Source organism: Meriones unguiculatus, chromosome 15 (genome assembly GCF_030254825.1).
Source record: "Meriones unguiculatus strain TT.TT164.6M chromosome 15, Bangor_MerUng_6.1, whole genome shotgun sequence".
Lineage (NCBI taxonomy): Eukaryota > Metazoa > Chordata > Mammalia > Rodentia > Muridae > Meriones > Meriones unguiculatus.
In genome coordinates, this window is record NC_083362.1 from 67,364,314 (window position 1) to 67,391,283 (window position 26,970).

At 39.8% G+C, this 26,970-nt stretch overlaps 1 protein-coding gene across 5 annotated transcripts in view; it reads left to right on the plus strand.

The window, feature by feature from the left end:
• Nyap2 (neuronal tyrosine-phosphorylated phosphoinositide-3-kinase adaptor 2) overlaps window positions 1-26,970 on the plus strand; it is a 271,105-nt gene that overhangs the window by 144,235 nt on the left and 99,900 nt on the right. For all 5 annotated transcript variants that reach the window (XM_060368703.1, XM_060368706.1, XM_060368705.1 and 2 more), the window contains one exon: window positions 24,550-25,632. In XM_060368703.1, the coding sequence (XP_060224686.1) occupies window positions 24,550-25,632 (1,083 nt within the window). The remainder of the gene's footprint in view (window positions 1-24,549; window positions 25,633-26,970) is intronic.

The window sequence follows — 26,970 nt, forward strand, 5'->3', positions numbered from 1 at the left end:
TTATTTCTTGTTCCACGCTGTGGTTTTTTTTCTGCATATCTACTCATGTTCTGATGCCATCAGCTATTCAGCTCTAAGCAGAAACCAGCTTACTTGGACTGCCCGTTCTAGGCCGTTAGCTTCCAGAACAAAACAGTAAGGAAGCCTTTTGCCTTCAAAAGTAGCCTGCCTCAGGTATTTCTTCATGGGAACTGTGTTCATAATGCAAAACTAATACAGGTGCTGATTAGTTTGATTTTATGACATGGTCTTTATAATTTTTTATTTATTATAATTTATTCACTTTGTATCCCGGTGGTGGCCCCCTCCCTCATCTCCTCCCAATCCTGCCCTCTCTCCTTCTTCTCCCACTATGCCCCTCCCCTAGTCCACTGATAGGGGAGGTCCTCCTCACCTTCCATCTGACCCTAACCTATCAGGTCTCATCAGGACTGTCTGTGTTGTCTTCCTCTGTGGCCTGGTAAGTCCACACCCCCTACCCCAGGGGTAGGTGATCAAAGAGCCAGCACTGAGTTCATGTCAAAGACAGTCCCTGTTTGCCTTACTGGGGAACCCACTTGAAGACTGAGCTGCCATGGGGTACATTGAAAGACCCCTGGGCCTAGATATTTTGGTTCTGTTGCTATCCCTGTGGAGCTCCTGTCCCCTCCAGATCTTTCCATCTCCCCCTTATTTTATAAGATTGCTTGAATTCTGCCCAAGGTTTGCCTATGAGTTGCAGCATCTGCTATGATACCTTGAGCAGAAGAGTCTTTCAGAGGCCCTCTGTGGTAGGTTCCTGTGACACTTTCTCAGAAATTTAGGAATTGTGCTACCTCAAGATCCAGCTAGACCATTTCTAGGCATATATCTGAAATACACTCAAGTATACAACAAGGACATTTGCTCAACCATGTTCATAGCAGCTTTACTTGTAATAGCCAGAATCAGAAAACAACCCAAATGTCCCTCAACAGAGGAATGGATACAGAAATTGTGGTACATTTATACAATGGAAAACTACTCAGCAATTAAAAACAAGGGAATCATGAAATTTGCATGCAAATGTTGGGAACCAGAAAACATCATTCTGAGTGAGGTATCCCAGAAGCAGAAAGAAATAGATGGTATATACTCATTTATAAGTGGATATTAGACATATAATGTAGATTAAACATACTAAAATCTGTACTCCTCAAGAAGCTAAGCAAGAAGGAGGACCCTAGGGAAGATGCTCAATCCTCACTGAGAAGGGCAAACAGGATAGACATCAGAAGCAGAAGCGGGAGAAAACAGGGAATATGGCATGGTCTTTTAATGGGGGTGTATTATCCTGAGGAAAGAAGGATGACTGCTATATTCAAGATGTATGGATTGTATTTAGTTAAGAACTAAAAATGTTGGTAATGGATTACTTTTAATTTCAGACCATTGTTTGCTATTGTTTGCTATTACTCCTTCAGTAAAATGGTTCAAATTGAGTAACTTAACATAGCAGTTACTTGTCTGCTATGTGTCTTGCTGAACTAACATAGATGTCAGCATGGCCAGCTGAGTGTCTTTCTGAAGACAGTAGGGAGAATCCTTTTCATGGCTTCAGCTTCTGCCAGCCACATAGAATCCTTGATGGAAGGCCTCCATCTACAGAGTTTGGCACTATCTGATCATGACCCCATGTCACTTTTCTCTGGCCCCACTTCTTTTGTTCCCTCTTTTAGTGAGTCCATAACCAAGGAATGGGTTCTCTGTCTTGAAGATTCTTGTGCTTAGATTGGACTCAGATAGATAATCCTGGCTGTTGTTCCTGCCTAAAAGTTCTTAAATCACATCTCCCAAATCCCATTTTCTCTCCCATAAAAAGCAGTGAGTTTACAGATTTCTGATTTTAGGACATTAACATCTTCCTTGTCATTATTCTGCCTACCATAGCTTCTATTTGATATGACCCTAGGTCCCATGAATGTGGGAAGCATCATCACGTACAACCATTTTTAATGAGAGTAGGAGGATTATGGAGAGTGAGAAAAAAAAAAGTGTTGTAATGTGATATCAGTCATCTTCCAACCCCTCCCCCCGCCAAAAAAAAAATCATTTAACGTAAGGGCTGGATGCTCTTGGAAAACTTCATTTGGTTGGACTTTTGTACCTGGAATTTGAGTCAGCTCTTGAGGACACTTTATGACAATCTGGAAAAAAAATGTATTATGAGAGATATACACCTAATTAAAAATTAAATTTTTTTCTCTCTCTCTCCTCCTTTCTCTCTCTCTCTTTCTCTTTCTCTCTCTCTCTCTCTCTCTCTCTCTCTCTCTCTCTCTCTCTGTGTGTGTGTGTGTGTGTGTGTGTGTGTATGTGTTTCAGCATCATGAAATTTTATCTTTTGATGGATTCAAAATTGCTCCTGGAAAGAAACTCTTGAAATATTCTAATTTCAGTTGCCTTTGCTCCAGGGACTGGTTTAGGTCTTGTCTTTGATGTTGTACTTCTTAAATCACAATCCCACCTTTCTGAAATATGAGAATTATGGAAGAAAGGCTTGCCAAGCCCAGCGCTCATTTGTCACTGAGCAGGTGCTCTTAAGGAAGGTCTTAAGTGAAAATGTACCAGTGCCAAAAACGAAGAGGAAAGTTCTATGTCTGGGGACTTGGAGCAACTTCCCATTGTCTAACCTCAATTAGAAAACACCAGAAGTGTTCTAAAGGATTCCTCCTGAGGGACCTGATGAGGCTGACTGAATGCTGGAGCTAACATTTCCTTAAACTGAACTTCCTGCCATTTAGGATCAGTAACCTCCCTCCTTAACATGTTTTCAGAAACACTCATGAATTTACACAAGGCTTATTCTTTGGAGTCTATGGTTGAATTTTAATTTGCACTTACTGGAAATGATGAGGACAAATGAATGCAAAATAAATAGAAGAAACTTTAAACTTGTAACAAAATAATAAAATAATTTAAATTTTATTTTTTATTTTTCTTTTTTTTTTTTTCATTTTTTTTCTCATACTCCAACCAAGGACTGTTCATGGAGATAACCTAGAACCCCTGCACAGATGTAGCCCATGGCAGTTTAGTGTCCAAGTGGGTTACATAGTGATGGGAAGAGGGACTGCCTCTGACATAAACTGATTGGCCTGCTCTTTGATCACCTCCCCCTGAGGGGGGAGCAGCCTTACCAGGCCACAGAAGAAGACAATGCAGCCATTCCTGATGAGATTTGATAGACTAAGATCAGAAGGAAGGAGAAGAGGACCTCCCCTATCAGTGGACTTGGGGAGGAGCATGCATGCAGAAAGGGGAGGGAGGGTGGGATCAGGAGGAGAGGAGGAAGGAGCTTATGGGGGGATACAAAATGAATAAAGTGTAATTAATAAAAGTTAAATAAAAAATTAAAAAAAGAAAAAAATTTAAAACCTTCATAAACATGAGCTTCAAATATTTGGACTGAAATGGAAAAGGCTTCCAGCAACTCTGTCATTAATAGTCTCATAGGGAGCCTTTTAAGATCTATTCTTTCTAATAACCATCTATGTGTTATATCCATATTTAGGCTTTATACATAAAAATAATATACTTTTCCACTTCTTCAAGAACAATATCCATGTGCAGTTTTTTTCTCTAATTAAGGATGTATGGCATAAATTCAAGGGGCAAACTTTATCTACTCTCTAGATTTGTATTACTGTAATTCTACATCTTAAACATAAAGACTCCTCGTGGTATGAACATAACAATATGAACACAAAGAATGACCAGCACCCACTGGCTATGAGATAGCCTACAAAAACTGCCAGTACTCCTCAGGAATTCTCCGTGAATCCTTCACACACAGAGACACACACAAATACACAGACAGACAGACAGACACACTCACATACACACATAGATACATACAGACACACACAGAGACAGACACACAGACAGACACAGACACTCATACAGACACACAAATATTTGCACACATACAGACACACAGACACACACCTACAGGTGTACCCATTTGAGCACACACACAAACAAACAGGTTTGTAGATTTGAAAGTCATAGCCACTTTTCCATGAGAACTGGCATTTTATCAGAACATTACTTGCATTATAAAATTAATCATAATCTGGGTATAAATGTCTCATAATTTAAGGACATGTTCTTTCTTCGCATTTGTACTTTTTTCTAACTTATTTTTGAAAGGAAAAAGTTCATTAAGTAATAGGACATTGGCTATCTTTTCATATGTAACTGAATTTCTCCTTGAGATCCTAGCACACAGGTATAATTTGTAAGCAAATGCAATGCACTGTGTCAAAAATTTGAAAAGTGAGGCTGAGTTGTACATCTACACATTTGAGGTTTCTTTCAGGATCCAATGTCATAACAAAATGTGGCTCTGAGTGACTGAGTTGAATCTATCCTACCAAAGAATTTTGCGTCTGGATCTGGATGACTAGCGTATTTTAGAGAGTGTAATTGTTCAATGGGAACAGAAGCTGTTGTGAGCAAGCAAGACTCAGAAAGAGATTTGTAATGTGCTCAGAATTTTGTACATTTCATCTCTCAGCAAGACTATTGAGATTTTGTCTGTGTGGAAAGAGAAACAGGGATGTGTTTTCCATACAAGTAATTTATTGTTTGTTCCATTCTAATTTCCTGTTTCTTGTTATGTGTAAATTGTCCACATATTTCAATCTAGCTTCTATGCATGAATGCCTGTACAAGTCAGAGAGGAAAGACATACAGGCAACAAAGTGTCTTCCCAAAACATTCTTATGTATTGTTTCTCATGAATTTGTCAACAACTTTTTATTGAGAAATCAGTCAGTGATGGGTGCTGCTGCCAGTCTGAGGGATGTACTTGTGCCTAAAAGCTAATCCCTACCATTGGGGAATTTATGCTGCAATGCAGGGAAGCCAGGAAACATAAATTAATAAGAAGGCAGTTGGATATGGATGTTATGAAAGCTAATAAAGCAGTGTGCAGCAGGGAGATGGGCAGAGACATAACTGTTTTTAGATAAGATGATCAGAAAAAAAAACTTTCAATACTTAGGTGACATATAATCAGAGTTACAAAAGAAAAAAAGTTTAAAAAGGACACTACATAGATGTTAGGCATAAGAATATAGCAGGCAGGAGTGAATTCTCCAAGCGCCATGATTCTGAAACCAGAACAGGGCAGACAGTTATAAGAGCCCAGTCTGGGTGGACCATGCTGAACTTGGAAGAGAAAACATGACTGATAAACATGACTGGGTTTAGTTCATGCCCAGTGTTACAAGACTGTGTAATGTACTTTGAGACTTTCCATCCATCCATTCAACATGCATGTTAAGTAACCTGAGATGTCACATGTCTCAGACTAGACTCTGTGTAGAGAAGGAAGAAGAAGCCAGGCGTAGCCATCATGGTGCGAGCATTCCCGGGGGAACCCGGAACCCGGCAAGGGCAGAGAAGATTACACTCTGCCACGTTAATGCTGTTCTCGACAAAGCAGAGGGCTTTAGATGGGGCTGTGAGGGTAACAATTTACCTAGGTGAGTGCACTGCAAAATTACTGTCTTATAAATCTAAGGTTTTTCTTTTTTCTTTCAGTAGGCTGTTAGTGGCATTTTGTTGTTTCAAATATGGTGTTATTTTGACACTAATAAACTGCCTGCATTGGTGCATTAGGTCCTGGGATTAAAAAAAAAAAGTTCTTGTTTGACAGAAGTCCAGCTTCTGGTCTTCTATAAAGTTCTGGGCTTATCTGGAAACTAGAGGATTGGAACATTAAGAGAAGCTTGCTAGAAATCTGGGGACAAAGTAGGGCTCGAGGGGTTATGAGAGTCAGTTTGGACCCATGGGTCATTTCCATGCTCATTTTGTCAGCTTCGAATCTGACTTGCTGGTAAATAGCAAAGAATTACATGTGTTCTGTTTCTCCTCTAAACAGTAAATTCACTGGAGGAAAAGCACAATTCTTCATATTGCCTCCTATGGGTGTATGACAAATTATACTCAAATGAGCAAAAGTAAATCTTCCCAGTGGAATCTGTTCACAGCAATGCACTGAGAATCTAGACACCAAGAGGCTGCTGTTTTCTGTCATTTTTGCCATATGTGCCCAATGTCTCCATTATCTCCTACCATTAAGACGTTCTGTGACTGTTTCAAGCCACTTGCTGGGCTGTGTCTTTGCAACGCTCTTATTCTCTGGTCTAAATTCTGTGTTCTTTCGGATGATTGTGGAAGAATTTGAGGACATAGATTTGATTGAAAAGGACTGATATCTCCAAGGTAACACTGAATTCTTATTGGCTGAGAACAGTTTGTCCTCCTTCTGTGAGTCTTTTTGGTATTTGGAAAGCATTATGGGGACAAATTTGCTTGGGAACATTCAGAGTCTCAGAAATGTAAGAGGCAGAGCAGGTGCCAATTACCTCAAGTGCCTGTCTGTTCCATGGAGGTTTTACCTGCTGAGCTGCCCAAGGCATCACTCTATACCCTGATCCTTTTAAGACAAATTTTCTCTCCAACTGAATTTTTCCAGCACCACACTCCTTTCTTCAATTTGTGCCCGAGAAGCAGGCTTAGCTTCTTCTTGACTGAATATTTTCTCTTATTTTAGCTGTGACAAAACTCCATAGCTTTTTTCACGACAGAGATTCACTGTATGGACGGGGAATCTGATGGTGATGGAAGATATTCACTATCCACTCATTACACAATATTATTTGAATTGTTATTGCTATCAAGGTGTTTGGAATGAAGGGGCAATGTGAAAGTTTATGTCTTGTCATCTGTCACTTTATCAAATTTCCATTTCTGTTTTTAAGCAGATATCAAACCAGCAGCAGGGACTGTAGAGGTAAGGTAGCGATATTTTAGCTAAAGGTCAGGAAGAACACTAAATGAGCAGTAACACAATCCATGTGCCTCTAGAGCTGGTGACCAAAAAAGAAAGGGATGGATGCCAACGAGCATTATTCTTATACCAACTTTCAGAAAGCAGTCCTTGACCAAAAACCAACTTGGAACTGAAAGTCTTAGTAGGAGAATGGGAGAGGAGAAGAGGATGGTGGAACAGCACCTGGCAGGAAAGGGTTTCTGGGGTCTGACTTCCTGGGATAGGACCCTCTCTTTGCAGGGGTAAGCACAGAAGCAAGCTCTGTGAGGCTTGTCTGAAGGAAGCAATGACAACCCTTCTTGGTCCTGTTATGCACAGGCATCCCAGTCAGCTTGCCATCACCGTGACAGAGTACTTCTGAAGGACAAAATGTTTATCGCTGCTCAGGATTTCAGAGATTGAAATTTATGATCGCGTGGCAGCAGGGTGTATCAAGGTGACACATGGTTGAGAATGTCATTCCGTTAGTGCTGATCAAAAACCAAAAGAGACAGCGAGACCACAGTCCGGATAACCTTCCTTAAAGGCATGCTCTCAGTGACATAACTCAATTTCACTACATCTCAATTCTTAACGGTACAGTCATCTCGAAAGGGAGCCTCTGTCTATACCCAAACCTTTAACACATAGGCTATCAGAGCTCCAAACCTGAGCTCAAGGTGTGGCCACGCGCGAAATATGAAGTACATTCATGACAGAGTCAGGGTTAACTTATTGGGGAAATTATGATCCTATAAAGGTTTTACATGTATAAAAGATATCTCTAGAGGTGTGTACATGTGTGACTTAAAAATTATGGGTTGAGATTAAGGTTAGACTCATGTCATTATAACATCACCATTGATTAAAATGTCTATAGGTCGAGGTTTAGCCTTGGTGTTGTTAAACCTGGAATTGCATTAGAAGTCTAACGTGTGACTTTGAGTTGGAAGAGACTAGCAAGGAATGATTGGACAGCACTGCCGTCTGGGTGTGATAATGCCTTTTTTCTTGTTCACAATTTATGCTGAGTATTCATGTCATCATTCTGATTTTTCTTAAAGTTAAGTCGTTATTTGAAAAGTTCACACATGTATGCCATGTTTCTACGTCATATTCATTGCTCATTCCCACTCCCAGATCCCCCCCAGCAACCACTATCACTCACCCCTCCAAATTTCATGCCCCTCTTTCTTTTTTAACTTTTCTTGAAATTTTTTTTAACACAATGAATCTAATTCCTACTACAGAGATAGATGACTGGGCTACCCAGTTGGGTCTGGATAACCTCACAGTAGCCACACTCCTACAAAAAAAGAAAAAAAAAAGTGACTCTCTATCTCACTCTTCTTGCATAAGGATACCAGCACTCTGGCCAAAGTTTGGCAATGAGTCTCATTATCTCCTTTGATACCCTAATGGGTAGAGTCTTTCAGAGGTCCTCTATGGAAGGCTGCTGTCATGTTCCTTGTCTTTTCCTACTTGTGATACCTATCCTGTTTGCCCATCTAAATGAGGACTAAGCATCTTCCCTCGGGTCCTCTTCATTGTTTAGCTTCTTTAGGACTATAGATTTCAGTATGTTTATCCTATATTATAGCTAATATCCACTTGTAAATGAGTATATTTCATATGTGTCTTTCTGCTTCCAGGATACCTCACTCGGGATGCTATGTTCTAAGTCCCACCATTTGCCTGCAAATTTCGTTATTTTCTTGTTTTTAATTGCCGAGCAGTATTCTGTTGTGTAAATGTACCACAATTTCTGTATCCATTCTTCCATTGAGAGACATCTAGGTTGTTTCCAGATTCTGGTTATTACAAATAAAGCTGCTATGAACATAGTTGAGCAAATGTCCTTATTGAATGGTGCAACATCTTTTAGGTATATGCCTAGAAGTGGTATAGCTCCATCTTGAGGTAGCATTATTCCTAATTTTCTCTTTTTAATTGTTTTATTAGTTACAGTTTATTCACTTTGTATCCTGGTTGTAGCCCTCTCCCTCATTCCCTCCCTCTCTCCTCCCATTCCCCTCTCCGAGTCCACTGATAAAGGAGGTCCTCCTCCTCTTCTTTCTGACCCTAGCCTCTCAGGTCACACCAGGACTGGCTGCATTGTCTTCCTCTGTGGCCTGGTAAGGCTGCTCCCCCATCATGGGGAGGTGATCAAAGAGCCAACCACTGAGTTCATTTAAGAGACAGTCCCTGTTCCCATTACTAGGAAACCCAGTTGGAGATTGAGCTGCCATGGAATACACCTGTGCAGGGATTCTAGGTTATCCCCATTCATGGTCCTTGGTTGGAGTATCAGTCTCAGAAAAGACCACTGGGACCAGATTTTTTGATTCTGTTGCTCTCCTTGTGGAGCTCCTGTCCCCTCCAGGTCTTTCATCTCCCCCTTCTTTCATAAGATTCGCTGCACTGTGCCCAAAGTTTGGCTATGAGCCTCAGTATCCACTTTGTAACCTTCCTGGGTAGAATCTTTCAGACAGGAGCTTCTGTGGTGGCTCCTGTCCTGTTCCGTTTTCTCACTCTTCCGATGTCCATCCAGTTTGTCTTTCTGAGTGAGGACTGATCATCTTACCTAGGGTCCTCCTTCTTGCTTAGCTTCTTTAGGTGTACAGATTTATATTTATCCTATATTATATGTCTAATATTCACATATAAGTGAGTATATAAAATGTGTATCTTTTGCTTCTGAGATACCTCACTCAGGATGATATTTTATTTGTCTGCAAATTTCATGATTTCCTTGTTTTTAATTGCTGAGTAGTATTCTATTGTGTAAATATACCACAATTCCTGTATCCATTCCTCAGCTGAAGGACATCTGGGTTGTTTCCAGATTCTGGCTATTACGAATAAACCTTTTACAAACATGGTTGAGCAAATGTCCTTCTTGTATACTTGAGCATATTTTGGATATATGTCTATGAGTGGTATAGCTGGATCTTGAGGTAGCACTATTCCTAATTGTCTGAGAAGCTACCACATTGATTTCCAATGTGGTTGTACAAGTTTACATTCCCACCTACAACGGAGGAGGGTTCCTCTTTCTCCACATCCTCTCCAGCATTCATCATCCCTTGAGTTTTTGATCTTAGCCATTCTAATGGGTGTGAGGTAAAATCCCAGGGTCATTTTAATTTGTGTTTCCTAAATGACTAAGGATATTGAGCATTCCTTTAAGTGTTTCTCTGCCATCCAATATTCCTCTGTTGAGAATTCTCTGTTTAGCTCTGTACCCAATTTTTTAATTGGATTACTTGGTTTGTTGGTGTTTAAATTCTTCAGTTCTTTATATATTCTGTATATTAGCCCTCTGTGAGGAACTCCACAAGAAGAATAGAACCCAAATACCTGGGCCCAGTGGTGCCCTGCAAAGAACAATAATCCAACTAAGGACCAAAGCATGGAGAGGACAGACCCTCTGTTCGAAGGCAGCCCATTAGCTTCTCAGTTCCCAGGCCAGTTCCCTAATAAGCGATACAGGGGCTGTATCTGACATGAACTCAGTGACTGGCTCTTTGATCACCTCCCTCTGAGGGATGCAGCCTTGCCAGTCCACATAGGAAGGTGATGCAGCCATCCTTGATGAGACCTGATAAGCTAGGGTCAAATAGAAAAGGAGGAGGACCTCCCCTATCAGGAGACTGGGGAAAGGGCAAAGGGGGAGAAGAGGGAGAGTGGATGAAACAGGGAGGAGATGAGGGAGGGGGCTGCAGTGGGGATACAAAATGAATAAACTGTAATAAATAAATATATAAATAAAATAAAATCTTAAAAAAACATTATACTTTTGAAAAACAAAGTGACTCTCCTGCCTGCATCAAAGGTCAAGGGGTCTTCAGCTAGGGATGGAGTCTTGGAATCTACTTCCCTTCTCTTCCACTGCATGCTGGAACTTTTAACTGATCTTGTGCATGTCTTGTGTAGGTAATCACTGCTATGTGCATTTTTTTATGTGTTTGTCATGTCTAGATCTTTGCATTACATAACACATATTCTCATCTTCTGGCTTTTCCTGTTTTGTTTTGTTTTGTTGTTGGGTTTTTTTTTCCTCTTCCAAGTTGTTTCATGAATCTTTTTTTGCAGGCATTGCTATTCTTGTTCCATCTATGGCCAAGCACTCAAGGTTGCTTGTTCTCAGCACTTTGAACAGCAATGCATCTCTGTATTAACTGCTACCCACTGTAATTAGAAGATTTTTCTGATCAAGGTTGGGGACAGCTCCAAGCTATGTATATAAATCTGATAACAGGACCCTTAATAAAACCAACATCAGTTTATTCTCTCCTTGTGTCCTTTCTCTCAGCATCTTGTCTCCATCACTCCCTAAACATTATGGTCCCAGTACAATCCCCATTTCTTTTATATTACATATGATCTGCTATATCCTCATCACATAATTTTACTTGAACTGTGATATCATATGTTTAAAATCAGCTTCTTCACGGATAGTCATGTCCATTAAGCCTTCCCTGGCCCCTCTTTTCACCACCTCTATCCCCTAACACCTGAATTTAAAAGCCTAGCAAATAGTGCCTTGTGCATTCATCACAACTATTTGAATAAACACTAGATCTCACATAATCCCATGGTACTATTCAGGTTCCACAAATAGCCCCTATCCTGTGATGTCACAGATGGTCAGGGCCGAACTACATGTGTCACACATAGACAAAAAATTCAAAGTCATGAATCTGGGAATAATACAGGTAGGAAAGAGGAAGAGTAGATGACAGTATTGGAGGAAGATAAGAGATAAAAGGGAGCTTAATCAGCATGTATTCTGCATGTGTATAAAATTGACCAAAAATAATAAGAATTGTTTTATACATGTTTATTTTGTTGTTGTAACCTAAGTGTTTTCTAAAAACCTCAGTGTTTTCTAAAACTTCATCAAAAATCTGTGAGGCAGTGTTTATAAAGATACTTAATTATAGTTTCCATTATTTGAAAAATCAGGAAGATGAAACACTGACATCATTCTGATAGCAAATAATCTCAAAAGAATGCTCTATTTTTTCACAGTAAACTGAGTTCTAAAATGTGGACAGCCACAGAATTGAAACCTGTTGTACAAGGAAAGTGGAATATTGATCTGACAGTTCAATGAACATAAAATCTATGTTTATCTGGGTAATCATTCATTTTACAATTTCCTGGAGCTGGTGGTTCTTTGATACTGGCACCATTAATTTTTATTGCACCATGTTAAACAATTGTGCAATATATGTGAAAGCACGTGCTCTCATTACACAGTTTTCTATGCAGCCAGAAGGAGCTTTATAGAGAAAGTGACAATAATCGTTAATGATACTGCCTCTGCATTTTGAGTCTTTCCTATGTCACACATAGTATGACAGATGTCTCCAATACAGCACCTTTTAACATCCACGCGTGGCCATGTGAGGAAACACTGCTAGTTTCATTTGAGAGTTTCATTCCATATGGCTTAAAGGATTTATTCTTTGCTTTCCCTAGGTTATACTATGGCTAAATTCGATGCAAATTAAGACTAAGCCAGTTCACAAAAGAACAGGTTAACAATGGTTAAAACCTGCCTGCTGTGTGACTTTTCTTAGGGAGATGTGAATGAATGTCTGTTAATCACAGTTAAGGCACCAACAGCAGACCAAAGACAGTTTCAACTGAGTCCAACTTGGTGAACCAATGTATGCCCTGGAGTCACTTATAGGAACGTGAAGTAAAAATACTTAGAGGGACGTGAATATCTCAAAGGTACTGTGTCACAGAAGTGCCTACCACAGCATGAATGACAGGTCACAACAGTGCCACCCTTGGTGTAGTCTGTTCCCTTGAAGACTCTTCTCTGTCCCAGTCCTTGTTTACTGTTCTTATAACATTGGAGAGAATCTTTCTGAATCTTGGAATTTTCTAAGCTCCTCAAGTTTGCATGAGCTTTCTATAAATGTCATTAGTTTTCTGGGTCTTATAAGTCTCTATCCATCCTATAGGAGGAAATATTTTAAATGGGAAGAAATAGCTACATAACAACACTTATCTTTGTATTTGCAAAACCACTATAAACCATCATCCTCATAGGCAAGTTATTCTTTGATGGTGCAACAAGCAGAGTCAGACAACTTGGGTTTAGAGCCAGATTCTGAACTTGAGCATGTGGTTTAACTTTTTTCAGAACTAAATTTTAATGTCAGAAAACATAAAATTTACAGTATGTCAACTCCAGGGGGATGTGATGAGAATTAAAAAAAAAATCTTGCAAAAGTACACTGATAGAAATAAGGAATCACAGAGGGCCTCTGAAAGACTCTACCCTGCAGGGTATGAAAGTAGAAGCTGAGACTCATAGCCAAACTTTGGGCAGAGTGCAGGGAATCTTATGAAAGAAGGGGGGAAACAAATAGACCTGGAGGGGACAGGAGCTCCACAAGGAGAGCAACAGAACCAAAATATCTTGGCCCAGGGGTCTTTTCTGAGACTGATACTCCAACCAACCAAGGACTATGCGTGGAGATAACCTAGAACCCCTGCACAGATGTGGCCCACAACAGCTTAGTCTCCAACTGGGTACCCTAATAAGGGGAACAGGGACTGTCTCTGACATGAACTTAGTGGCTGGCTCTTTGATCACTTCCCCCTGAGGGGGGTGCAGCCTTATCAGTTCACAGAGGAACACAATGAAAGCAGGCCTGATGAGACCTGATAGTCTAGGGTCAGATAGAAGGGGAGGAGGACCTCCTCTATCAGTGGACTTGGAGAGGGACATGGGAGTAGATGAGGGAGAGAGGACTGGGAGGGACTGAGGGAGGCTACAGCTAGTACACAAAGTGAATAAACTGTAATTAATAAAAAATTAATTAAAATGTAAATAAATTTTAAAAAGAAATAAGGATTCAAATAAATAGTTTCTGCAATGATAATAATTTTAATGGTATTACAGTCATCTTTGAAGTTATAATTCCTTTACAGCAAACATCACCACAGCTTCAGTGTAGTTAAAAAATGCTTTGCAGCTTTGGAAATTCAAGCTGCTTTCCCTGTGATCTCACATACTTACAAAGATCACAAACATTTCTATCTTTATATCACAACCAGGACAAAGTTACAAAGGATAATCCCCAGGGGACCGTATCTGTAGAACTGCAGGGACTTGGCTTCTACAGGGTTGGTCGCCCCAGGGACAGGAGAAATGTCCTAATCGTTAATCGGATTTCTCTGCCATCTTACATCCCCTCAACATAATATCCTCCTGGGTGAAATCCAAATTAACTGAGCGTCTATTGGGTGCTCAGGACCATGCATTTTCCATGGGCACTTTGATGTTATCACATTTTCCCCCTCAAGACAGGAAATCAACTTATTTGGTGACTTCTTTCACTGCAGGCAGAGATGCAGCAAATGATAGCTACTGTCAGTTTATAGAGATAACTGAAGAGTATTTGGTTAAAGCAAAAAGCAAAAAAAAAAAAAAAAAAGGCTCATGACTAGTGAGCTAATAACTTAGATGCTCCTACCTTTTTAATTTGTGTCTTCCTAACTTGGAGTTCCTAATAGATGGATGGCCCCTGCGTGTAAGTGATTTTTATTAAGAGAGAAAACCATTTGCTGCACTCATAGTTGGAGAAGCTGTAGTAATATGTGTCAATATATATTTAAATCATTTTTTTCTAAATACATCTCATTTTTAAGGTTAAGCATTCCCAAAAACTTTTGGAAGACAAAGTTTCATTTATAAAACTGAAGATGGAAAAGAAGCTTAAAAATGAATTAAAGGTATATATATAGGAAAAAGGACTTGAAATCTTTGAATTTGTACAAACTACATTTATAGTTCATTCTCTGATGAATGTTATTGGTAGTAATTATTTATCAGCTGTCTATTGGGAGCAAATCTGTGTTAAGTTTTGGGGGTTCTGAAGAATGAGTTAATTCTGCTGTTAGAAAGTTCATAATACCTAGGAGAGAGAAGCAGTTATTCTAGTACAATATAGAAAAGGGAAAATTAAAAAATAACAAAGCAGAATTTATAAAGGGGGAAAGGAAAGAGGTGGTGTCATTTGAATTGGACCTTAGAGCGTAGGAAAGGTTCATCTCAGGAAGACATTAAAGAAGAAAATGACGGTGTAACTTGTGAACACACATAGATGAGAAGCATGAAGAAATGGCTGTCTGCTTTAGCTCATGTGAAGAACACATGAACAATTAAAGATGTCTATGGAATAACAGAGATATTAATTCAGTCTAGGGATGAGCTAGCTCTCTCTCTGATATGCTATTAGATAACATCATGTTGGCAGTTGTGTATTCTGTATTCTTTTTCCTACCACACAGAGATCTCAGCAAAGTGTCACTTTCACTCATGGAATGGTAGATACAAAGGAATATATAGTACATTGGTGCCATATTTTTTGTAGGGGCTTTGTTATATTAAGCTTTATATCAACAAAAAGCTTTTTCCAGGAAATGGCAACTAGGACTCCTGATTCCTAGCACATAGTTTAACAAATCCTCAGACCCTACACATTACAGAATCCACCTTGATTTCCCTTTTATTGTATCTTCATGCTTCTCTCTGGCCTTTCCTTAGAGTCTGACGGTGACTGAAAAAGGAGAATTGCCTTTCTTGCTAGCCTTTCTTTTTGGCAGATAAAATATTTGTCCCTCCTTATTCCACCTCATGGATGATCTGAGTGCCCCTTCACTAACCCCTCCCTCATTCATACAATTCCTTTGCCAACTCTTCATTGGTCTCATCATCTTACACATTGAGTCAAACAATGCCTAAAAACATGGCAAACTCTAGGGGCCCTCATGGCTTTTTTGAATTTTTATTTATTTTTTATTAATTACAGTTTATTAACTCTGTATCCCAGCTGTAGCCTCCTCCTTCATCCCCTCCCAATCCCACCTATCCTTCCTCTTCTCCACCCATGGCCCTCTCCAAGTCCACTGATAAGGGAGGTGATCAAAGAGCCAGCCACTGAGTCCATGTCAGAGACAGCCCCAGTTCCCCTTACTAGGGTACCCACTTGGAGACTGAGCTGCCATGGGCTACATCTGTTCAGGGGTTCTAGGTTATCTCCTATCTAGGCCCAGGGTTCTTTTCTGAGACTGATACTCCAGCCCTCATGGCTGGAGAATACTCAAGTGGAGAACACTTGAGTTCTTAAAGCTGACAGTAAGAATGTCCCAGGTCTCACACTCACTCAACAGTGAAAAACACTGACCACAGACATGTTTACAATTACCCAGCCTTCTTATCTTAGTGATTAGAAAAAGATTATTCCACACATAGAACCATTCATCGTCCTATAGAGAGTAGAGTTAAGTGTGGTAAGGAGAAATACTTGCACAGTCATGCCTAATTCACTTGAACTAATCAAGAAAGCAAGAGAAGAAACTGATACTGGTAGCTGCTGGGGTCAGTGTGAAAAATACTCTGAAAAAGTGTCATTCAACCTGATGTCTGAATAACACAAAGGAACCAGCCATATTCAGGTACGATCATTTCCCTTTTGATGTTTTGACTTAATGATGGTGTGAAAGCCAGACACAGTCAGTGGGACTCCTAATAACCAAGCTCAAAAGAGATGGCTGTATGAAGGCAGAATTCAACTATGCTAGTTACTAAATCAAAACAACGTACATGCACTTTAGTAATTAAAACTATTAAAATCTCCAGAGATAAATCTTAAGTTAAGAAACAAATGCCCCATAAGAATTATAAAGATACAACTTAGGTCTCAGCCAGCATGCTGTGCCCATAACAGAGATATATTTCATATCCAGAGCTACTGGGAACTTTTGTTGGACCCCACGCTTTGCTCTGTGAGTCTTACGCTTTTCATTCTCTGTGTATAACTAGCTCTATTCTGGTTTGCTCTTTTCTTTTATGTTAATTCCTTCACTCTGATTTTAATCTAGGCCTTTGGTCCGGAGAGTATGTAACCTCTTTTTATATCTCTTCTCTGAGTCACCCTTTGGTAAATTGATAATATTCAGGAAGAAATATTACTTCCTTAATTTCTATATTCTGGAAAGATGCCTTCTGTATCCTCAGAGTACAGTATGTATCTCAATACTATTAAAATGGCAATAGCCTTTTTCTGAGATACCTCCATGCACAGGATATTAATTTTGGATTATTTCATCTATCAATTGTATGCTAAGCTGACTCAAAATGCCATAGCTGAGACAATAATTTATTATTTCTCATTACTCTGAGACTTGATTTTACCTCTATGAAAGGTTCTTCTAATCCCTGTGATATTAGTTAGGGCCTTTCATTTGGATGTACGTACATGACACTGGAAATGAGTTGGGAGTGTGAAGAGTATTTCCTTCTGAGACCCAATAAGTCACTTTTACTGCTTTCTATTGGTCAAGGGAAGTACAACTCCAGCCTGAGGCAGAAGAGACAACCCCTACCTGTTGATTAATGACTCATCGGAAGAAAGAAATTAAAGATGGCTGTCTTTGAAGATTATTTGTCTCCCACAATTTGCCTTCTAGCTTGAACAGAACTAGTGGATAAAATATCCTCAAGTTGATATTGGTGGTAATACAGAAGTACTGTGACATTGGCTTGAATTCAGTCTCCTCTGACAAAGCTTCTCAGGGGGAGCTCCTTGGCTATAGTTCTTACTATGAAAAGCCTTTGAACACAAAGTAAAATTTACCTGAGCTATGTGAACCCACCATGCTGGCATAATAGAAATAAGAAACCTGCCTGTGTATACCTGTGGACAAAAAAAATTAAAGGAAAAGCAAGTCAAGATACCTAAAAGTTAATGCTCCACAGCCTCTCAGAAATAACTTGTAGTCATTGCTTATACTCTGATGTCAGAAAACATTGGTTGACTAAATCTTAGATTTCTGTGCTTATTAGTTGCCTCCTGGTTTGCAAAATTCTCTCCCCAAATTATTCTTTCATAAGAAGTGCCCTGGTATCTACAGTAAATGGTTTTATGTTAACTTGCAGTCTTCACACATTTTAGTTCAAAAAGTATTGTTTTATTTAAGTTTTTATTTGTTTCCAGCAAATCTGGGTGGTTTATGCTTTTTATGCTTTTTAAATGAAAAGCAAAAAAAAAAATTGAGCTAGGTAACTCGATTGTACAATACTAATAAGATGTTAAAATCCCTGACTTTATGATCTAAAATATTTTAAAGTTTCAACAATGGGTTGTATAGCCTTAATTGTGATTTTTTTTTAATCCTCATAGCAAGATTTTGCTGGTCCGGCTCTGAATTTGATGTTAGGCTACACCTATTTTTCTTTAGAATGTTTCGCTGCCCAGAATGGGTTTCAAGACAAAAAATAAAGCACTAGAAATATTTCCCTTCATCCCAACCTGAAGAGATAGCAGCTCCTTTCTCAGCAACCTTCTTCAGTGTTGTCCTTTATCATGCATAGCTAAAAGAAGCCCATTGGTGCTTCCATATCCCTCTGAATCTCTCCATAATTTTATTATGTCCATTTTGTATTTCTCTCTGTCAGCGGACAACAATCATCCTAATCTTTCCTCAACCTGCAACACAGATTTCCCATTTTCCTACCTTCTGTAGCAATTTACTTAACAACCGTGCAGCTATCTGACACATTGTCCTTCAAGCTTTTACTGCCTTTAAGTCCTGAAGCTAGTCTAGGCTAGACCAGTATTACTCCAGATAATCATTTCAAGTATGTATCACTGCATAAGGAACTGTCCTAAGGGGGTGTATAAGAGCCACAAAACCTCTTATTATCTACAAAGTTGACACCAGATAAATGCACAATTGAGTCAGAATGTTTTAAGTAAGTTCATGATTTTCTTCTGCGCTACATTCATGACTACCCTCTGATTGATACCTGCAGCTCATGGAAACAGGTTGAACATGTCTGACATAATATTATTATTGTATTGTATTAGTGATAATACAGACAGGATCATATTTCCTCATGGTTTTGTTGGTGAAATCCACCAGTGCGCACGGTGGGGGATGGTCATTATATGACTGAATGTCTTCTGCCTTATATGGAATAATTCAGAGGCAGGGGTGAGATGAGCAAGACATCTTAACTGGGCTCATTCTGCTGGCTTTTCATTGTTGGTACTGTTTTGTTTTTGTTTTTGTTTTCTTCTCTCTATGGGTAGCCTGGGCTTTCTGCCAGCATAGTGTGCTCAGAGAGGTTAGGTGTCCTATTCCGTGGTAGGTGGATTTCTTGAAAGAAGGTAGAAAAAGACTTCACTGGTCAGGAAACAACATGCTCTGATAGAACTAAAGGAAACTGATATTAGAGACTATCAGAGATTTTTTTTTTTCCAATTTAAGGTTCCTGTAAGAATTATGTGTGGCATGGGATATGTCTACATACCTCAATATAAGTATAATATCAAGAAGAAGCCTTGACCCTCATCATATAAAATGTGTTTACACCTTCAAACCTACCCTAGTTTTGTCTTAAAATAAAAGTGATAGAGCTTAAGTTTATTTTACTACGAGTAGCCTGGGGAGTAGAATAGCATTGTCTTTTTTTGTTTGTTTTGGCTTTTGCAAAGTATGTACACACACACACATTTTAAGATATGTGTGGAAGAGAAGGGGGAAAGAATTTATTTTTATTTTTTTTAATTTATTCTTTCATATATTACACCCCAACAGCAGTTTCCCCTTTCCCCTTCCAGCCACTTCCCTTTCCCCCAGATCCACTCCTTATCAGTTTATCCTCAGAAAAGAGCAGGCCTCCCAGGAATATCAACCGAAAAAAGAAGTCAATGAAAAACATTTTTTTAAGGTAACGTCCCTATAGTCATGGATCTCAAGCCAATCCTAGCTGGGTTACAATCCCATCTTCGATTTTAAGCCAAAGCTCCTTCAAGGCCCCACCCAGCTGCGAGTCTCTAAAAGTCAGAAGGCATTGCTAAACCAGTAGCCAGGCTTGGTTTATTTGGATCCACTCAAATGCTAATCTGAGTTCTCTGCTTGTTTTGGCACCTTATCTGGAAGGGTAGCATGGACCCTACAACTTCAAACTTTATCTGCCCTATGCCTTTATCATGCTTTCTTGTTCCTCCCATAAGCAGACCAAAGAAAGACATTGCAACTTTCATCCTTTAGCAAACATCTTTAAAAAATCGTTGATAGTATTTTGGAGCTTGTGACTGTGAAAATAAAAATATCTCTCAAAGCTGTGGAATTGTGAGTTGTGAAGAGAGTTATTGTGAGCACAATTCCCCCTGCAAGTGGGAAATGTGTCTCTCACCTTCAAAATCAACCTGTGCCAGAATCACACAGCGTGGACATTATTTCTCAGGCTGAATTATTACTTAAACAAGTCTCTACAATAAAGTATAAAGCACTTTGGTTCTGCTTGTTTTATGGATTTAAAACAGTACACTACAGTACACCATAGATATGATAATGAATTACATAGCGTTATAATAATGAATTCCCATATTGCTTTGCTTGTCCCTGAAGGTATAAAATATTAACTTGAGCTTGGAATATTCTTCTCTAATAACATAGTTGGTAAGAAATTCATATTTGCTTTTCAGCAATATGTAGTTCGGCAACTCTAGTTACCTGCACAAGATCCACACAAGATTGACTCTGCCTACAATCAGTCATGGAAGGGGGAGAGGTTTAGAGAGTCCCACCTGTTAAACTAGGGGTTATTGATAGATTTGGAGAGATGGAGAAAGAGTGTCTTCTATTGTGTGCCCACAGCAACACTCTGATAGTTCTAAACCCATAGCCACACAAAAGGCCCTGAATGAGTGAGTCACAAAATAAAAGGAATAAAAGGAATGAACACGAACATGTGAGATTAGTGGGGAAAGAGGTAGTTGAACATGGAAGGTAAGGATGCAGAAAGTGTGGGGTAAGAATGGATAATATACATTATGTAGACATGTGAGATTGTCTAAGAACAAATGATAAACATACACATAAACCTTAAATGAATGAATGTCTGGGCTGAAAACCTCTAACTGTCCTTCAAACTCTGGAATTCTGTGGTCACAGACTGTTTCCATGGAGAGAAACACAACCTGTGCTGTGTCCCTATTTTATCTCATGGGCTGTGTACACTGACAGATCCTAAAGCATATTTTTATATTACCCTTTTAAAAAACACACAAAAGATGTATTTCTGAAGGGTAAGTTGACAAAGGACATGGTGAATTTCCAAAATTAACTGTGAAAGACAGATCATCTAGGCATGACTGAAAGCCATGCATAACCTTTGTGCTCAGGTACTACATTTCAAAAATGTCACTTTCTGCTCATTCAATGAGACTGTCATTATGCTATTTTAAGCTTTAAAATTTGTGTTCTGAAGCTGAACAGGATTTATTGCTTCTATATTTGGGCTTATTAGAAACAATTTAAAATTCATTTAAAATGATAAAATCACCCTTTTCTTATGGTTAAATTCAGTTAGACGTTGAGAATTGAAATGCAGTTCATATTATCTTCTTGTGTGTATGTGTGTGGCTTCAATTAGCAAAAATTCTACATCTGTATATGTAGCTAAAGACTATTTTAAGGGTTTTTAAAAATTACATCAAGAATTAATTTTCTTTACTTTTTAATTCAGCAGAAATAGATTAAAGTAGAATAAATTATAGGACGATGTTACCTAAATTTTCAAACTTTTCCATAGATAGATATACTTTAAAAGTGTGATGGTTGAAACATATTATCATTGATCTACCCTATGATACATGGGGAAATGAGGAGCAAAGTTCAATCCTTAGAGAATAAGTAAGATTCTAATTTTACTTTCCAAAATGAGTTCTGAGATTCCGGGGGTTCATGGAGTAAAGATACACTGTAGGAACCACCTCCCCTCCAAAGCTAAGAAAATGGATTCAATTATTTGTTCTCTAAATAAATCATTACTCTCCCAATTCAAATTTAGTGTGCGGTGCTAGTTCGGGAAGAAGCAGAGAAATGACTATTAGATGTATGTGAGTCTGCTGGAGTTGGGCACTCTTCACCAGTCAGGGAAGGGAAGGGGGAAGAAGCTTGCCTCCTGATAACAGAGGGTCTTCCCTGGAAAGGCTAGCCAGAGAATCACTTCTTCTGGATGGGAGCTGAGGAAGTGCAGGGCCTAAGAATGTTGAAGTGAGTGCTAGCAACAAGCACCGAACATCCAGAAAGTGGATCAGTTAGGCAGTCTATGTGTGGGCATAAATCAGAGACTGTAGAGTCAGATCACAAGGAACTGAGATTACCGTCCTGGTGGTAGCACCATCCTAATTCGAGACTCAGCTTCATCACTTACTCTTAGGGCTCTTCAGTCTCAGACTCTTCTTTAGAACCCAACATCCAAAGAGATGTGTCTTTTGTTTAAGTGATTCCTTGTAGTTGAAGGTAACAGGAAATAATCTTCAAAGAATATTCTGAATAGACTTTCTTTGAAGTTTTCATTCTCTCAAAAATCCTTCCAGTACTTAGTTAGCCTTGTTCATGGATAGCTTTACTTTATTCCAATTTGGATTTGTGTGTGTGTGTGTGTGTGTGTGTGTGTGTGTACATAATCTGATTTATTTTTTTCAATGCAATAAGAATCATGCCAAGTTGAATGATGGAAGGAAAAGCTAGTGGTTGTTTTGGTCCCTTCTACACAGAACTGACTAGCTACTTTTCACTTCATTATGTCTGTAGACACTTTACATAGGAAAATAAAGGTTTCCACTAGGCTAGTCCCTTGGGGAATAACTACAATTTTGGTCTCAGGTGTTGGTCTGGTGCTTTTGTTTAATTGCTAATGACTGCCTCCCCCCAAGATCTGGTTATACCCCAAAAGAGCACATTCTCACATACCCCAAATGATGCTGTGTACCTTCACTCCCCAACTATCCCTGATTAGTTAATATAGTTGCTTGTAGCCTAGGATGGGCAGAAGGGAGGTAGGCAGGACTTAAGTTCCTGGGCTTAAGTTCCTGGGTTTGAGAGGGATCATGTTGATGGAGGTGAGAGAGGAAAAGGAAGAAGATGATGTACCATGAGGAGAGGAAGCCAGAGAGAAGGAAGTCATGGTGGGGCAGAATGGACCATGAGCATGTGGCTACAAGGACAGACTGGTAGAACAGGAGCAACCCAGATAGGAATGATTAAAGCAAGTAACGTGACATGCGTAGCTGGGAAATAGCAAAATAACTTAGAGGGTTGGTATCTGCCCTGCTCTAGTGTTTTAAAATTTATAAAAATAAATTATAGTCTCTCTGTATAAATTATTTGGGAACTAGCCATTGTATAAAAGCCTTTCGGAGTCTAATATATAATTATACAACATTTTGGGAGTAAGATTTAAAGAGAAAGTCAAGAGGCACTAAAAACATTATTTGAAAAGATGACTGTGCTGAGTATAGTCATCATGATGGCGAATAGAAGAGAATATATTAAATTGTGAAATGCCCAGACAAATGAACTACATAGTCAATGTAGAATATTTGATTAGTTTCATGTTAAAGACATGATGGATGCAGCCACATAACTAGCACTTAGAAGTATTCCTATATTTTAGTGAATGTTAGAAAAGCTTTTGTATCATAAGCAATGTGATTTGAAAACAGCAAAGGAGAATTCAATATTTCTTGATTTGTGACTTGACCCCCTTGTTAATCTGCAAACCACAGAATAGTCTTGTTAACTGTTTGCAAGTTTGGTACCTGTAAACTCTGATGTCAGCTTACCTCTGTGCTACCATCTACTTAAGCGACTCGTTCTGACACATTGTACCAGGGAACAACCAGTATAAGTACCCATCAACTATGAGACAGTAAGACAGTAACAAGACTCCAGCATCTCCCCTGCATGACAAACACCAGACTTTAATTGCAGACATTTTCCACCTGGATCCGCCTTACTGCACTATGTCAGAAGTTTATTTTCTGTTAAAAGATGTGGAGCAGGGGTAGGACTTGCAGCCTAGAGGGAGGTGGTTCATTGTTATAAAGATCTGCCACAAGTTTCCAGTTTCCAGCAGTTACTGAAGCTTATGAACAAACAGGGAATTCAGATGTGAGAGCGGAACATCACTAATAAATTCACGTCAAGCGAGCATTTGGGATATCCAAAGATCTCTTCTGAACAAGAGCAGATGAAAACTACCTAGAGTGTAGCAGGCGAGCGAGAGAGTGACTCATCTAGACTCATAAGATGTTCCATAGCAATTTCTTTGAGGTCTTGGATCCGTCTTCGCAGCAGCTATCTATTTACATCAGCACAGAGATTAACTCCAGCAGAGTAAGACTTTTTCTTCCTAAATGAAAGGTGAGAGCAGCTGTTACAGTCACACTAGAAAAAAAAATTCAGTTTCTGTTGTTTTTGATGACCATTTGTGTGAACATACATCACTTTTTTCCCATAACCCCCAATTTCAGTCTCACTCAATCCTTCTGAGTTATTTTTTTTTAATACATTGTTATCCAAGAACCCTAACCTGTAAGTGTTCCATTCCTCATCACAAAGCAAAGAAGTAACCAGCCCCGGGTCTAACGCACTTATCAATTGTTGGTTAAGAAGGTAACAGTCTGAAATTGAGAGTTGGTACAATTCAACCACCAAGACTTTCTGTTTGACTAAGACTCGAGCTAAAAGCGAAGTTGACTACTCCTTGCATCAAAGTTTTGCAGAAAACCCAAACACGGGTCAAATTTGAAAGCTTTCCTATTATATTCACCTCTTTTACTTCTCCTAAAACCCCCCTCTTTTTTTTTTTCTTCTTTCAGTGTCTGCCAAGCCAAGACCCCACAGTGACGAATATTCAAAGAAAATCCCCCCTCCGAAACCGAAACGGAATCCCAACACTCAACTTAGTACATCTTTCGATGAAACTTATATCAAAAAGCATGTGCCAAGGAGGACGTCGCTCCCTCGAGATTCATCCCTGTCCCAGGTGTGCAGCCCCGCTGCGGACCCGGAAGAAGAGGAGCCTGTGTACATCGAGATGGTGGGGAACATCCTCAGAGACTTCAGGAAGGAAGATGATGACCAGAGCGAGGCTGTGTACGAGGAGATGAAATACCCCATTTTTGACGACCTGGGCCATGATTCCAAATGTGACTTTGATCATCACAGTTGTTCTTCGCAGTGTGCTACGCCCACGGTGCCTGACCTGGACTTCGTCAAGTCTTCAGGACCATGTACTCCTAAGGGGCTTTGCGAGATACCCCCGCCCTTCCCCAACTTGCTTTCTCATAGACCGCCCCTGCTGGTGTTCCCACCAGCCCCCGTCCACTGCTCTCCCAATTCTGATGAGTCTCCACTGACCCCTCTGGAGGTCACAAAGCTTCCTGTGTTGGAAAATGTGTCTTATATGAAGCAGCCACCTGGAGTGTGTCCATCCTCACTGCCATCACATAGCTCCAGCCATGCTAAAGACCAGAGTGGCGCCTTGGGCCCTGCTCCTACAGCGTCCGTGCTCTCCTCATCCCCTCCGCCGCCATCCACTTTGTACAGGACCCAGTCTCCCCACGGCTATCCAAAAAGTCATTCCACTTCCCCGTCCCCCGTCAGCATGGGGAGGTCCCTGACACCCCTGAGCCTCAAGAGGCCTCCCCCCTATGACGCTGTGCATTCCAGCAGCCTCTCAAGGAGTTCTCCCTCAGTGCCTCACTCAACCCCCAGACCCGTGTCGCAAGATGGGGCCAAGATGGTCAACGCTGCCGTGAACACCTACAGTGCTGTGCAGAGCGGCTCCAGGTCCAGGACTCCCACCAGTCCTTTGGAGGAGCTCACCAGCCTTTTTACCTCAGGGCGGAGCCTGCTTCGGAAGTCATCCAGCGGCCGAAGGTCCAAAGAGCCTGCAGAAAGTAAGTTGAGCAACAACCTGGTCTTGTGCTGGCCTCAAACCCAAAGCAAGGCCCCTTAGGCACACGCAAAGCTCACAGGGCTTGCTTTCGAGTCCTTTTAGCTCCAATGTCAAAGTGCACAAACTTTTTTTTTTTTTTAATTTCGGCATGATAAAAGAAATAGTCTCTTTTGAGTGGGAACTAAGCACAAAGATTAAAAATGGCAGCCTGCGCAGTTATAACACATCCTCCCCCCAAAAAAACAGGTATTTTAAGGCTAAAATTAAAATTCTTACAATGGTCACAAAAAGTTTAATGGTGAACACCATAAGACTTTTAGGTGAAAGGTCTGATTTGGAGAAGCCCAACCATTCTCACTGAGAATTATTCAAAGTCAAAACTTAACCGTTTATAGTACGATTGCTCAAACTTGACTGCCAGAAAAATCTTTCAGGAAAGAAAGCAAACTGGACAAAGTTTGGATTTCTTTCCTTTAATATAAGATTTATATTATATCCCTTATGTTGTAAGGAATACTTCTGTCTACACACTTCATATTATCACAGGCTTCCCTTCACTGTCAACTAGAAGAGACACATTATTTCCCTACTACACACCATGGCAGGGTCTGGAGAGATATCTCAGCAGCTAAGATAATTTGCACATTGTGTGGTTCACAGATGCCTCTACTTCCTACTCAAGGACCTTTGGAATCTGCACCCATATATACAACACACATATACACACCACTATAAACACATGAAAACACACAGACACACACACACACAACACAACTGCTATCATCATACCACAGAGCATACAAATGTACACACACACCCACACACACACACCACACATACATATACACACACACCACCACCATCACACCACAACATACAAACACAAACATACACACACATTAACACCACAATACCACATACCACACAGACACAAATATAAATAAAATAAATCTTTTATCACTAAAGTGTGAAAACGGTTGGCACTAGTGAGCTTTAAAGACCAGGAAACTTCAGTCTCTGGGTGCCATAGCTCTTTCATGAGCCCTGCATGCCTGATGCCATAATTCTGCAGAATGTCTCAGGATGAGCTGGGTCAACTGTCTCCATGTCTAGTTCATTCAGTTACACTAGTTTTCGTTTTGTTTGTTTTGATTTAAAATGCTTAAGGCACCTAGACTTATTTAATCAACAGATGTCAAATGAGCCTACCATGTAATTTGGTGACCTATTTATATGGTTCTATTATTTATATGAGGAAGAGAAGAACTCTCCAACACTTTTGACACTGAAGATGATCATGGCATCCTCAAATAATCTATAGTTACTGGGTAATTAAAAG